The following is a 12178-nucleotide window of genomic DNA, read 5'->3' on the forward strand; positions in this document are numbered from 1 at the left end:
AGCTTGTAGTCGTGCTTTTTGTTCATTTACTGAAAATTATTTTCTTACTTGGCAGCCTGTGATGCCCTGATGTGTGCTTTGTCTTTTTACACCTTGGTCCACCTCGATTAACATGAAATATAATCTGTTCTTTATTTTTGCAGCAGGTTGACATGCAAGGTAACAAGCAGCCGAAAATTGAGAGACAAGATTCAAAGCAGGATCGTAAACCACCCCGTCATCCGCATGGCCTGACTCCGAGTCCTACAGTCACCAGTCTCACTCCAGCAACATTAGTTGTGGGGAATTCTGGTTCTCCAGCAGAAATGAGGATTGAAGGTTTAGGCCAGAATGCTTCATTACATGGTAATAAATCATTTGCTACCTCGACTAATGAATTTGTCAAACTGCAGACAACCAGCCCATCCCCAAAGGACTCCAGCAGTGACCTGTTCCCGAATCTGCATTTGCAATCTCCGACTGGGGTTGTCGCCCAAGATCCTTTTGGGCATTCACTATCATCGTATCCTCAGGAACCAAATGTTCAGTCTTCCAGTAATCCAAGTCAAGCTTCGGCATGGAATAGTTCTCATCACCAATCAAGTGTACCTCGCCCTGTTGTTCCAGGCCGACCACAGTTACTTGCCTCTTCAGAGCTACACTCTGCCGTGCCAGGGATGTCTCATCATCAGCATCCTCTCGCCCCAGACTCGTTCCTCCGATCTAGAATGCTTGGTGAATCACATGATACCCATACAATTGATCAGCCTTTAGGAAGTCCAGGCTTTCGATCATCGCAGTCGACAGACTGCTACACAAAGCCACTTGAAGCATTAACGCTGGCATCACCAACTAGTGACCAGTTAAGGCGACTTACCGATACAGAAATTGGAGCACAGCATCCAAGAAATGAACAGTTTGCCGGAGTTATGAGACAAGATTTAAGTTCAAATTCCTTGGCATCCCTTTACAGAGCTGCAATGTTGGATCCGAATATGAATGTACGGTCACTTTCGGATGGGAGAGATAGAGATATCTTCAAAGCACCTTTAACTCCCAGATCATCATATGTGGACCAAACACCTACAGTACCTACTCAACGTTCTCAGGAACTACACCCTCAATCTCAGGGTGTCTCGCCACAGAGCCAGACCGATTTGTACCGCCAGTCCCCTTCCACCCCATTTTCTGATCCATATCATCAATCTTCATTGCCACCAAGACCACCATCCAGTGAGAGTTGCTCTCCATTACCTCCAAAATCACTTCCAGCTGATTCTCTCTCCAGGGTACCAATGAGTCCGCAGTCGCAATGCAGTTCACCATTGACACCCAGGCCGCATTCCAATGAGGGGTTTCCTCAATCTCCCATTGCTTCCAGATTCCAATCACCAGATCCTTACTCAAGGCCACCTTCAAGAGATCCTTACGCTCAGCTTCACAAACCACAGAGATCCCAAATGGTTGACACTGGATTTAAATCCTCACCAGTGCCAAGTAGTACCATTCAGCATTCAGCAATGTTTTCTCAGCACAGTGACCCACATCCAAAAGCAGCTTATGTAATGCAGCCCCAGTCTCCAAGGCCTCACACTTTTGAGCCATGTGCCAAGACATTTGCCAGCGGTCAACCACAAAATCAATTTCCTTTCACTTCTTCACCCGGAGATATGCTTAAAGAATCCCATTCTCAGCAGTCAGTATCTCAAATGCCTCGAACAAATAATTTTCCACCAAGTCATCTAATGGGAAATCAGCTCAATGTAACTGATGCTCATTGCTCTCAACTCAATGCCAGTAATCAGTCAGGACCTCAAGATGCAGCATCTGTTGCAAGAGATGAAGCTTTCACCAATATGCCTTTAAGGCCATCCTTGATCAAGCAGGATACGCTACCTTTACAGCAAGATTGCTCATACCAGACTTCTTCTAACACTCGATCAGTGAGTAATTCATCTCCATCAGAGAGAAGCAGCGAGAGTTCCACACAGGTCCACACTCCTGCGTCTCCCAGCAGAGATTTGCATGATCTTCCATTCAACCGGGGAGCACAAACAGGAAATCTGAGTCAGACGGAGCTGGAGAAACAAAGACAGGTAATGATATGTAACATTGGAGTACGCTTGTGGGTGCATGTACGTAGCTACCATGTTACTGACGTTTTAACTGCGTTATCGCAGTAGACTAATAGGAACTGTGAAATTTTAAGTAGTAAAAGACCAGTTAAAGGTGTCAATATGGCATACTGGGCGGCATATGCATTCCCAGTATGCCATGGGAGAGAGTTGCTACACCATCTGAGTTTAGTTTAAAGGTACAGCATGGAAACAGGCCCATAGGCCCACCGAGACCGCACTGCCATTGACCACCCGTTCACCCTAGTTCTGTGTCATCCCACTTTCGATGTATAGCCCCCTATACATTGGGGGCAATCCACAGCAGCCAATTGACGTACAAAACCACAAGTATTTGGGATGTGGGAGGAAACCCATGTGGTCGCAAGGAGAACATGCAAACTCCACACAGATGGCACCCAAGGTCAGGATTAAGCCTGACTGGCGCTGTGAGGCAGCTGCTCTACCAGCTGCTCCACTGTGCTGAGCTGATGCATTTTAAATTAAACATTTAAATTGAGATTTTGCCTGCTCCTTCTGGTTGATTTAAAAGTCCCATGGCACTATTTTGAACCAGAACAGGCAGATTTTCAGTGTTCTGTACAATAATTATCTGCTGGACAATAATGACCTGTAACTAGTAAAACGCATGATCTGGTCATTATTACATTGCTTTTGGTGGAAGGATGTTGTGCAAAAGATTGCTACCTAATTTCCTACAATAGAGTGGGGACTGCACTTGTTAAGAAGACCTTAATTAGCTATAAAGTGTTTTTCATGGTCCCGGGGTTACAAAAGGCATCACATAAATAAATGTTTCTTCTCCCCCTTACCCAACGATAGAAAAATTGTGCTACTTGACGTAGTTCTGTGAGTGGCGTTGGATCCTGGTTTGTAAAACTCTCAATATACCATGAAGTAATGTGTGGACTGAGGACATTCAGCCAGCTGATAGGGGGCATTGGCAAAGTTAGATCTGACTTCTGTAACCTTAAACTGATAAACAAATACTGTTATTGTTGCATTGTCAACCCGTGGCAATGGAAATGTTTGCTATTCGGATTTGAAAGAAGAAAACTAAAATACTTTGCGTTTCTTCAGCGCCAGAGGTTACGTCAGCTTTTGATACGTCAGCAAATTCAACGGAATAACTTGCGACAGGAGAAGGAACAGGCTGCTGCATGTGGTAGCAGCACTGCTACAACAAATTGGTCGCAAGAAAATTCCAGTCAGCCTCACGAGCTGCAAACAAGAGCACCACCTCCATACCCCCTCTCTCAGGTACTGACTGATACTGGATATCCGATACTTTAAACAACTTTTCAAATAAAGGTTTTCTTCTGTAGATCTCCATCAGCTGATATCTAATTAGGCTTTGTATCCTCATCTGGAAAGGTTGAAGCTTTCACTTGTAGAATTGTTTAGTGCAATATCTTTTGTCCCTATGTTTGTCCATTTCGCTGTACCTCGTGTATTTACTCCCTGGAATTATTAAATGGACTATGCTTTGAGTTTGAACACTTGGAATCTCTTGTATTAAAATTACTGAACGGATCAAGCTTGAAGATGGTTTGTAAGAAAACGTGGGAAGAATGAGTTCAATATTTCAGTGCCAAATTATGTTGTCGCAAATACGTCACAAGCACTTTGTGTTGAGGTTTAATGTTTGCAGTTTAAGGGCTAAAAGTTATTTTGTTTTGCAGGATCGGTCTGGTCTGCGAGGTCTGATCCCTGGCTCTGGAAACGGCAGGTTAATGAATCCAGTGGTAATAGAAAAACAGCATTTATTTCCTCAGGACGAGAGTCTGTGTCGGCCTCAACAACCAGGCATTTCCCCTGCTGGTGAAGTGAACACTCCCAGGTATGTGCGATTTAATAAACGTCTGCATGCATCAAAATGCACGCTGGTTGATTTAGTAGTGTCGTTTGTCAAAGCATGTAGAGGATAGTGTTCAAAGCATGTGATTACTTGTGGATATACAAAAAAAAAAGCATAATGCTCTTCAGCTAGATCGAGCATAATTCCTTACGACTGTTGCATTCGTCTGTGTGCTATTTTTTATAAATTCCAATTCAAGTTGTCCGTTAATACATTTAATCTTTTGAATGACTGAGTATATGTGCATATGTACATTATATCCCTGCACTAGTTTACATTAAGTGTGATCCCGTCATGTAGGTACATGGGGTAAGAGGCCCAATCACAACTGATTTAATAACTAGAAAATATAAAATTCCAATTGATCACGACATTCTGGAATTTTAAAATTGATCCTTTGTAAAGCCCCCAAGCCACCCGTTTTCATCTAAATATAAATCAAGGGTATTCTGTTCCTTTTAACTTTAATCCTAAAATGTTCTTAAAAACAGAGAAGGCAGAGATAAAATAACGCGTTTGCCACAGAAGAGCTATAGATGCACATAGAAACAGGCACTTCGCCCCAACTTGTTCATGTCAACTGAGATGCTTATCTAAGCTAATCTTGGTTGATCCATATCCTTCATATTCCTTCCTATCCATGTACTTGTCCAAATATTAAAAAAACATTGTAATAGTACTTTCTTCTGCTATCTCTTCTAGCAGCTCATTCCATATTCCCTCCATCCCCAGTGTAGAAAAAAATTACACCCTCAGATCCTCTTAAAATCTTTCCCCTCCCACCAAAACCTGGACCCTCTAGTTTTAAATGCCACTATCCTGAGAGAAAGACTGTGATTATCTATACATCTATAAGTTCACCCTCGGCTTCCTTCGTTCCAGGGAAAACAGTCCCTGTCCTGTAAGTGTTCATTTTCCTATGTGCATTGTAATTCAGCATTATCCAAATACTGCATTTTATCCAAAGGAATTGTAGCATATGTTGTGCAGCCAGCAAGCAGTGAGGTCTGGTATTTGATCTTGAAAGTAGTTGTTGGACACATACTGATGGCATAATTGCTGAGCATTGGCTCAGCTGAGTTCTGGTTTCAAAGGTTTGCTGACATCGCATTTTCATTGAATGCATTTCTATATATATTAAAGATCTTGGGGACTATAATATTAAAGAGCATTTTGTGCTAGTGGTCACTTGCACATTTTAAAGACTTTATTTTCTCACCTATATCAAATTACCCCCATTTGAAAAGAGGGCACTAAGTACTGCTGCCTTTCATTACTTGTATCTACAATAAATGTTTTATTTTCCAGGCAACCAGGGGTTGGTAACCCACAAGGATTCCACCCGAGAGGCAAACCAGCTAGTCAACAGCAACAGTGGCAGCAGCAGTTAATACAAAGGCTTCCTGGGCAGACCCGTTTCCAGCAACCTGAATCTTTGCATGTGAACAGGCCTGGAATGACCATGCAAATGAACAGCACAGCTGGGCTTAACCCAAGAATTGCCACTCAAATCACTTTTCAAAATGCACAACAACAAATTGTAGCTTCTCCAATTCCGGTGAGTCCTCAGTATATAGAACTGAGGCACAATTCCCAACGATTACCCATTGGTACCCAACTGGTACAGCGTGGTCCCCAGCCAAGACCACGCCTTCCATTACCAAATCAAGAAATTGGTTCATTTGTGCATCAAATGCAGGGATGCAAGGTTATATCAAGAGGTGCAAGTACACCTTTGCCACAGTCACCAGTTGGGATAGCACTCTTACCCCAGCAGAATATTTCTGCTCCATTGCCATCTTCACCTCATTCGGTGGAAGTATCAAGTGCCCATCAGCACATCCAGACAAAAGATCCATTGGCAACTACAGGACAGGGTGAAGCACAACAGACATTTCAGTCTAGTTCATCGACTACAACGTCCACTTCAAGTTGCAGCACTGATGCCTTGAAGGATAACACGGTACCTTTTCCACTTAACTCTGTCTCATCCATCTCCAGTGTAGTCAGACAGCACACCGAGTTAGATCCTCGGAAGATCTCTTGCGATGATTCAGTTGTAAAAGCTTTGGATGAAGAACTTGATTCACCAAAAGAGCTAGATGAAGAAGATGACCTTGCCAATTTGAGTCTTGACCCAGACAGTAAGACAGACGATGAGCTTGGTAACCTCGATAACCTAGAAACCAATGATCCCCACCTCGACGACCTTCTGAAATGCGAGGAATTTGATCTATTAGCTTATACTGACCCCGAGCTAGACACTGGTGACAAAAAGGACATATTTACAGAACAACTGCGTTTAGTAGAATCTGCAAATGAGAAAGCAGAAGAAAATCAGGATATTCTAGCTGATCAGGATGCTGTTGGCCCAGCTGGTGAATGTACAACAGATAATATCAGCCGCTCTGATACAGAAAAGACTACGAAGGAAGAAGAGAATGAAAAAGCAAAAGCTAAATCTGATATTGCAGATACTCTATCCACTTCTGATAGGATTACCTGTGAGTCGGTGAATAATGTCAACTCGGAAACGATCACTAACAGTCAATGCAGTGATCCAGCCACTAGGGCCCCGTCTACTGATAATTCTCCAAAGCCAACTCTTGGCTTAGTATTGAAGGTTGAAGAGAATGTTTCCCAAAATTCAGCTTGCCAGTTTGTTGCAAATACTTCTGCGGCTCAGACGGTTCTGATAAAAGCGGAAAGCCCACCGAAGGGGGATGATGAGAGAGGAGCCGTGTCAATGCTACTCAATCTGGGTACTGGACTTAATGTCAACACAAGTGTAGCACTGTGTCAGAGTTCTACGTGTACCACCAGTGGAACACAGACATCTACTCAAAGTGGTACGGTTGTTTCAGGTAGCCATGGGACTCCGCGGATGCCTAACAATGAGCATTCGAATGTGGATTTAGAAAGTGTTCCGTGCACATCTTCAACACAGATCATTTCCAAGTTGCCACTGGTCGTCCAGTCTCGGCCATCATTGACTAAATTTGGACTTGATGAAATGTGTCAACATGTGCCCAGTATGGAACCGAAACGGCGGTCTGTGGATGACCTTGTCAAAGTGGAGAGCTCTTTGGAGGCAAGTGAACTTCCACTGCTTCTCCATGATTTACTCGAACAAGAGAAAATGGAACTGCAGCAGCAGCAACAGCAGCAGCAGTTGGGAGGATCACAGTGTATATCTGCTCAACAGCAGCAGCAGCAGCAGCATTCAGGACCAAAGGCCCACCTTCCAGTTCTGCATCAGCAGCAACAGCTCGAGGTTTCACATCAACCGACTCATCCAGGGCTCTCCCAACATCTTCCAACAACACAGCAGTCGCAGCATCTTGAGGGGCCACCTCAGAATTTAAACCTGCCACAGCCACATATCCTAGGGGTGATACAGCATCATCAGTTGGGGATCCCAAGATCCCTTGCATCTTCACAGCAGCAACAATTGACAGCATCGCAGCAACGCCTTGGAGCCTCACCACATGTAGCCATGTCCCAACAGCAGCAGCAGCAGCAGCAGCACGTGGCAACAGGGCAACATCCAACTCAGCAGATAGTGGCCTCACAGCAGAGTCAACATTTGACCTCGCCGCAGTTATTGCCAACTCAGCAGTTGGCTGTATCGCAAATAGGCATCATGCAGCAGACGCAGCAAGTTGTGATGCAACAGCAACAGTTGGCCAATGCTTTCTTCCCAGATACAGGTACAGTAGGTAATGAGTAAGCTTACAAATAATGTCGGCTTCTTTCTGGTTGTCTGTTAGTGGCGGCTGCACTGAATTAGTAATAGAAATGTCAAGCTCTGGTCTTCATGATTCCTTGTTCAGGTGGTCAGTAAAAATCCCATGTCACTGTGTCTTGGCTAATATTCCCCTTGGAATCAGCACCAAAAGTAGAATGTAACCTATCGTAGATCTCAAAGCTGTTTAAGGGATCTTGTGGTGCGCAAAATGCTGTTGCAATTACCATCACTGTGCTTCAAAGTAATGTACGTGAAGTGCTTTGAGACATTTCTGAGAGACACGATAATGCGCTATGTAAAAGCAAGTGACTGTTTACTTGTTTCATTTCGATTGCTGTTGTGCAGAAAGTAGGTTAGGATGGGCTTTTGTGTTCCTTTTTAAAACCTGTTTTGTTAACCTCCAACTAGTCAAAATTCATTTGTGCTTTGCAATGCTATTTAATACATTTCACATTATTGTGTGAATGAAAATGATAGCATTGAATAATTTGAAGAAATTACCATTAACAAATGGAGGCAACAGATTTAAAAAGAAAACCTGCAAAATGTAGGGAAATACACACATTAGCATCTTATCAGAGCTCTCCTTCTGGAATGACTACGACTAACTGAATACACAAGTGGAGCTTGTGTGTATTCTGGATTCATTGCAGATCAATCATAGTCATTCATTTGGTTCAATCCAGATCATTTTTCAGTCTTCCTCCTCCTCCACATACTATAGGAGAATTGCCTATTTTTGTATGCTCTCAGGAAACCATGTGTCATGTTTGCTCACAAAAAAAGTTACCGTGATGTTGCAGAAAGGTGATGCTTCGAACGATGGCCCTTGCAACATGTGTACTTCTCGGAACTGTTTCATCCTACTGCTTCCGTCTTTCCCAATTGTATATTCTGTACTCTTCATATCACGTGCTAGTCTACAAAAATGTTGACAGGAGTCACTTCAGGTCTAAGTTTGATGAGAGAGTTTTAAACAATTTTGTTCTAGTTTGTTCAGGTGATTTATAAGCATGTTTTTTTTTTAAGTTCAATGGGCTAGCACAGAGTCAAAACACAATGTTGTCCCTTTCAGCTGCTGTTTGGAGAAGACGACATGTTCTTTAGTTTTCTTTTGGAGTGAAAAAGTTCAAATTTGATGCTTTGCAAAAAAGGTTCATCTATGGAATGTGCATGTTGCCTCAGCTGGTCATATACATTGGGAGTTTTTTGGGGGGATTTCAGTAACTTGTGATGAGGGACTGGTGTTTCCCTCTGATATTGGGTATTGTGTAAGATGTTAGCCTGAACTGGTGCTATCAGGAGTGTAGGCTGAAGCTTGACCTGGGAGTTTCAGGCAGCAATGCTGCCACTAGGTTAATGGCAATGTTCTTGTTCTTTAGATTATATAGCAACATCAGTGCTTCTTTGACTGTGATTATGGGGGAGAAAGTGGTCAGAAATCGATGATAAACACATGAGTGAAGCAATAACTTTGAACCTTTATGCTCTTCATACAGTTTTCAAACTGACTCGTGTTAGTTGCATCTTTCTCAATGCCCGTGATAATGCAACAAAACAAAATTAACTCAGCGGTTTCATGAATGGGGGAGGACATCTGCCCCGATTCCTACATCAGGCTAATCATATTTCCAGTCGACCATTCTCATTTGCAGACTTTGGGGATCGTGGTATTGATGCTTGCTTCTTAAACACGCAGCAGTTATCATAAATGTTCATAAGTTTCAGGAACTACTTCATGGCCAAGCAACCTTTTGTCTGCTAAACCGGATTAGAGGGCGCATCATTAACCCTGGTCTCAATATCAAATCCATGGCGTTCAATTTATTGGTCCACAAACTGCTACCTGCATTTAATATGACTTCCTTTAATATTATGATGGATATAGCTTCTCATTAATAAGGCAGATATAGGACATATGGAAATTTGATTAAAACTAGAAGCTGACAGAAAATGGATTGTTTTACTGGGATGCATAGGAAAAAGAGCAGGATCCTTTGAGATCTCCCGTCCCTCAATAGAGCAGCTATGAAAAAGCCATTCATAACTGCGGTTCTTTGTCTGCAGCCCAGGGTTGCTTACAGGCTTCTGAACGATAATCCATTTCTAGACATCTCTCGATGATTATGGATTGTTGAATACTGCATGCGCATTGGAACGTCCTGCAGGAATTTGCAGCCGCATTGAGATTATTCATCATTTCTGAAATGCATCTCCGGGGAGCCGTAACCATCATGCAATATTTAGGGCACTATCATGTTAGCAGGACTGTCGGACGCAAGACAAAGTGTGAGCATTGTGGACTTGAGAATGAGTTTGCTCCAGTTGCGAGGGAGTAGACATATACTGTGTGTAGTTTGTTCAAAAATAAATGCGTTGTACTAAACCTCAAATGTGCAGGATGTCACAAGTGGCAGATGTAGTGTAAGACATTTCCTGTTAGCATGTTGTTGATTGTGGCGGCTCTCAAGATACTATTCCTAAGATCGCCCATGCAGTCCATAGGCAGGAGAGGTAGGGAGCTCTAGTTTCCTCCCACAAGATGCGTGGTTGAGAGGTTAATTGACCCGAGTGTGTAGGTGAGTGATAGACTAGATGAGGTGTGCAAGGGTGGGGTGGGGGAGGAGTTGTTGAGAATGTGGAGAGAATATAGAATAGGATTAATTGAGGATTAGTGTTGATGGCAGTTGACGCTATGTATGGACTACTTTGGCTAAAAGGCTAGTGTCAGTTCTGTATTTCTTTCTATAATGCCATGTTAAGCAGATCTTGTTCTTCATTTATTCATTCTTCACGATCTAGGCATCATTGGTAAGGCCAGCATTTATTGTTTGAACATAGTGGCTTACGAAGAAATTTAAGTCAACCACCCTGATGGGTCTGATAACATATATAGTCATGTCCGGATGACAACAGTCTTTGACCTGAAGTAATAACTGTTTTTCTTTTCCCACGTGCTGCCTGACCAGCTGAGTATTTCCAATATTTTTAGCTTTTATATCACCAGATTTCCTCCCTTGAAGGATGTTGGTGGATCAGGTGCTTTTTTTGCCACAATCTAGTAGATTCATATTATTTAAGACTTACTGTATTGCTTCTCTCCTCCCCTCCCCCTAGTCCCTCTTTTAAAAAATAAATAAAAAATTTACACCTTTAATTGATTTTAAATTCCACAAGCTCCATGCTAGGATTTAAATTCTGGTCTCTGGATTGTTAGTCCGATGTTATTTAATGACCGTGCTACTACATAGTTCGATGTACTCAAGGTCTGGTCCATACGTAACTTTATCCCGAAACAATGTGCTTGACTCTTAACTGATCTTTAAAATGGTAGAGCAAACGGCTGAAATGTCACAAAATTAAAAATAGGCCACAAGTGAAGCATTCAGCAGTGTCCACTTCCGTGAATTACTTTGAAAGAAAGCACTTTGCAGGTAATTGAGGATGTTTTGGGCTGTTATTAATTCTTGCACACATGGGCATTAGACACACACTCATTTTCATCAACGCACATATTGCTGTTGGTTTTTTCCATATTCCATGAGTTTGTAAATAGTTGTAAAGCTCAAACCAGGCTATATGCAGTGCCCTCCATAATGTTTGGTACAAAGACCCATCATTTATTTATTTGCCTCTGTACTCCACAATTTGAGATTTGTAATAGAAAAAAATCACATGTGGTTAAAGTGCACATGGTCAAATTTTAATAAAGGCCATTTTTATACATTTTGGTTTCACCATGTAGAAATTACAGCAGTGTTTATACATAGTCCCCCACATTTCAGGGCACCGTAATGTTTGGGACACAGCAATGTCATGTAAATGAAAGTAACCATGTTTAGTATTTTGTTGCATATCCTTTGCATGCAATAACTGCTTGAAGTCTGTGATTCATGGACATCACCAGTTGCTGGATGTCTCTCTGGTGATGCTCTGCCAGGCCTGTATTGCAGCCATCTTTAGCTTATGGGGGCTAGTCACCTTCAGTTTTCTCTTCAGCATATAAAAACCATGCTCAATTGGGTTCAGATTGGGTGATTGACTTATCCATTCAAGAAATGACAATTTTTTAGCTTTGAAAAACTCCTTTGTTGCTTTAGCAGTATGTTTGGGATCATTGTCTTGCGGTAGAATGAACTGCAGGCCAATGTGTTTTGAGGCATTTGTTTGACCTTGAGCAGATAGGATGTGTCTATACACTTCAGAATTCATTATGCTACTACCATCAGCAATTGTATCATCAATGAAGATAAGTGAGCCAGTACCTTCAGCAGCCATACATGCCCAGGCCATAACACCCCCACCACCATACCCCACAGATGAGGTGGTATGCTTTGGATCTTGGGCAGTTCCTTCTCTCCTCCATACTTTGCTCTTGCCATCACTCTGATACAAGTTAATCTTCGTCTCATCTGTCCACAAGACCTTTTTCCAGAACTGTGGTTGCTCTTTTAAGTA

The 12178-nt window shown here is 42.4% G+C and overlaps 1 protein-coding gene across 11 annotated transcripts in view; it reads left to right on the forward strand.

Annotated features, from left to right (window-relative positions):
• kmt2d (lysine (K)-specific methyltransferase 2D) overlaps nt 1-12178 on the forward strand; it is a 133672-nt gene that overhangs the window by 78584 nt on the left and 42910 nt on the right. For all 11 annotated transcript variants that reach the window (XM_055664509.1, XM_055664512.1, XM_055664508.1 and 8 more), the window contains 4 exons: nt 144-2075; nt 3195-3374; nt 3797-3954; nt 5281-7682. In XM_055664509.1, the coding sequence (XP_055520484.1) occupies nt 144-2075; nt 3195-3374; nt 3797-3954; nt 5281-7682 (4672 nt within the window). The remainder of the gene's footprint in view (nt 1-143; nt 2076-3194; nt 3375-3796; nt 3955-5280; nt 7683-12178) is intronic.

The sequence above is a fragment of the Leucoraja erinacea genome, chromosome 40 (assembly GCF_028641065.1).
Source record: "Leucoraja erinacea ecotype New England chromosome 40, Leri_hhj_1, whole genome shotgun sequence".
Taxonomy (NCBI): domain Eukaryota; kingdom Metazoa; phylum Chordata; class Chondrichthyes; order Rajiformes; family Rajidae; genus Leucoraja; species Leucoraja erinaceus.